The sequence below is a fragment of the Eimeria mitis genome, genomic scaffold (genome assembly GCF_000499745.2).
Source record: "Eimeria mitis Houghton genomic scaffold, Emh_scaff6062, whole genome shotgun sequence".
Taxonomy (NCBI): Eukaryota; Apicomplexa; class Conoidasida; order Eucoccidiorida; family Eimeriidae; genus Eimeria; species Eimeria mitis.
The window spans coordinates 1-3150 of record NW_024015655.1 but is presented as its reverse complement, the minus strand read 5'-3'; the positions used below and the strand labels follow the sequence as shown (position 1 = coordinate 3150).

At 53.1% G+C, this 3150-nt stretch overlaps 1 protein-coding gene across 1 annotated transcript; it reads right to left on the bottom strand.

Annotated features, from left to right (window-relative positions):
- Positions 1-1034: 1034 nt before the first annotated feature.
- EMH_0085660 (uncharacterized protein) lies at positions 1035-3052 on the bottom strand (the record flags this gene model as incomplete). Its single annotated transcript, XM_038022874.1, has 2 exons — positions 1035-1092; positions 1257-3052. The coding sequence occupies 2 exons, from the start codon at positions 3050-3052 to the stop codon at positions 1035-1037; spliced, it is 1854 nt and encodes a 617-aa protein (XP_037878728.1).
- Positions 3053-3150: the final 98 nt, after the last annotated feature.

Here is a 3150-nt window from a genome sequence, read left to right as displayed (position 1 = left end):
GGGGGCCCCCCCCCATATACCCTTCGTTGCTGCCTTGGGGGCCCCCCCCCCCCTCTGAACTGTATACGTTCTGCTGCAGCAGCTGCAGCAGAACTGCTTCCACGTCCTGCTGCTGCTGTTGTTGCTCCTGCTGCTGCTGCTGCTGCTGCTGCATCAGCAGCAGCAGCAGCAGGAATAGCCCCCACCAAGGCATCTAGACTGTCTTGCATTTGCATGTGTTGTGTATAGTTTCGGGGCTGTAGGGGGGAGAAGACAAAGGAGACAGTTGGTGTATAAGGAGACAGATATATTTGTTCTCTGTCTCTCTCTCTCCCTCTCCCTCTCCCTCTCTCTCTTTCTCTTTCTCTCTCTCTTTCTCTTTCTCTCTCTTTATATATATCTTTATATATCTCTGTATCTGTGTCTGTATCGTCTCTATACAAACGCTGGTGGGGGGGGGGGCCCCATGCAGGGGGGCCCAATAGAACTCACCAGCAGCAACACCAGGAGGAGGAGGAGACAGCTGGCGGTGTGGGGGGGGACGGATGAGGGGCCCATAGAGAAGAGCATCAGCAGCAGCAGCAGCAGCAGCAGCAGCAGCAGCAGAAGCAGCAGAAGCAGCAGCAAAGAGAGAGAGAGGTGTATATAGGCCCCTAAGGAGACAGTTAGTTTCTGTATATGTTGTTTTTGTGTGTGTTTGTTGGTGGGGTTGTTGTTGCTCTCCTTGTATTAAAATATTTTGTAAGGAAGTTTTTATTATATCATCTGCTGCTGTGTCTTTGTCTTTGTCTTTGTCTTTGTCTTTTTCTTTGTCTTTGCTGCTGTCTTTGTCTTTTTCTTTGTCTTTGTCTTTGTCTTTGTCTTTGCTGCTGTCTTTGTCTTTGTCTTTGTCTTTGTGTTTGTGTTTGTGTTTGTCTTTGTAATATATTTTTTTTTTTAGTAGTTGGAGTGTATCTGCAGCTAGCTGCAGCACAGCAGTTTTGGTGTCTATACAGCTGAAACGAACGAGCTCCTGCATATCTCTGTTTTGTGTATTTTGTCTTATTGAAGCTAACTCAGTGAGTGCATGCGGGTGCGAGTGCAGCAGCATTTCTGTTTGTTTTTTTATACTTTCTACAGACAGCAGCAGCAGCTTGTGCTGCTGCTGCTGCCGCTGCAGCTCTCTTATTGTCTCTCCATGCTCAGCAGCAGGCAATATATATTTTATTAAATAAATAAATAAATTTGTATCTATACGAGGCATGCAAAGACATGCATCTGTCTGCTGCAGCAGCAACACCATCTTTGCTGTTATTTCTCCTCGACACAGTCTTTGTTGCTTTTCGTTTGCTGCTGCTGCTGCTGCTGCTGCTTCTGCTGATGTGGGGGTGTATACACAACCATCCTCTTCTTCTTCTCGTTTTTTTTGTTCTTGCTGCTGCTGCAGCAGCAGCAGCTGCTGCTGCTGCTGCTGCTGCTGCTGCTGCTGCTCAAGCAGAGCTTTCTTTGATGCCTCTTCGACGGACGCAGCATAGCGAGAAGCAATTGCTGCTAGTCCTGCTGCTGCTGCTGCTGCTGCCTCTGATAGTCTTGCTGCAGCAGCACCAGCTGCTGCAGCAACAGGGCGTGAGCAGCAACCACCAAAAGAAACAGAATAACCTTCTCTCTTTCTTCTAGCTGCTGTCACCTCCATGCCACTTTTTTCACTGCTGCTGCTGCTGCTGCTGCTGCTGCTGCCGTTGCTGCTGCTGCTGCTGCTGCTGCTGCTGCTATGCGGGGTGCTGCTACTCAGAGTGCCTGTGTTGCTGAGGGCGTTGGCGCATTGATTGTCGGTGGGACTGCTGCTGCTGCTGCTGTTGTTATCAGCGCAGCTGCTGCTGCTGCTGCTCATAATACCCTCGCTGCTGCTGCGGCTGCTGCTGCTGCTGCTGCTGCTGCTGCAGCTGTCGTCAATGTTGCTGCTGGTGACATCCGTGTTCATGATGTTTCCATTGTCGTTGTTGCCGCTGACAATGGCGGCGTTGCTGCTGTTGCTGCCTTCGGTATTGCTGCTGCTGCTGCTGCTGCTGCTGCCTTCGGTATTGCTGCTGCTGCTCCTGCTGCTGCTGCTGCTGGCGACGCCGCTGTTCGTAGTACTGCTGCTGCCGCTGCTGCTGCTGCTGCTGTCTCCGCAGCTCGTACTGCTGCTGCTACCACTACTACCATTACTACTACTACTACTGCCGCTGCCGCTGCTGCTGCTGCTGCTGCTGCTGCTGCTGGTGGTTGCGTGTGCTTGTAGCTGTTGCGTGGCTAGGCGTATGAGCTCTTCCTTTTGTACGTCGAGGTCTTCTTGGTGCTGCATGAGGCCGACGATGCTGCTGAGGAGCTGCTGCTTGCTGCTGGCTTCAGGCTGCTGCTGCAGCACCCCGCGCTCTTCTGCTTGCTGCAGCAGCAGCAGCTGCTGCTGGTGCTGCTCCTTCTCCTGCTGCTGCACAGCTCGATCCTCAGCTGTACTCTGCTGCTGCACCCGCTGCAGCCGCTGCAACACGTCTGCTGCTGCGTTTGTTTTTTTTTGCTGCTCGGGGGCTACGGGTTGCTGCTGCTGCTGCTCCTTCTGCTGCTGCTGCTGCTGTTGCGGATGCTGCGGTAGCAGGTGCTGCAGCAGCAGCTCCAGCTGCTGCTGCTGCTCGTCCTCCTGCTGCAGCTCTGTCTGTACGAAGGCCCCCCGCGACAGCAGCCGCATGGCGCGGCAGAACTCCTTTTTGTTGTGGGGTTGGTGGTTAGAGTCTGCTGCAGCAGAGTTTGTGAATTGCTGCTGCTGCTGCAGCAGCAGTTGCTGCTCTTGCTGCTGCGTATCTATAAGAGCTGTTAGCTGCAGCAGCTGATGCTGCTGCAGCACCCTGTCTATGGTTTCGTGATGCAGCGATAGCTCAACGCGAAGCTTAGAGTTAGGTAGCTGCTGCAGGTGCTGCTGCTGCTGCTGCTCCACCTGCTGCCGCTGCTGCGCATGCATCTTTAATACTACTTCTCTCTGCTGCTGATGTATGTAGCCTAGCTGCTTCAGGTGTAGCTGCTGCTGCTGCTGCAGCAGCGCCCCCGCTTGCTTCCACATTACCTTTGGTGCTTCTCCCTGTCTGAGCGTTTCTTCTAGGTTTTTTAGCTGCAGAGATTGCTGCTGATGCTGCTGCTGCATGCGTAGCCACTGCTGCT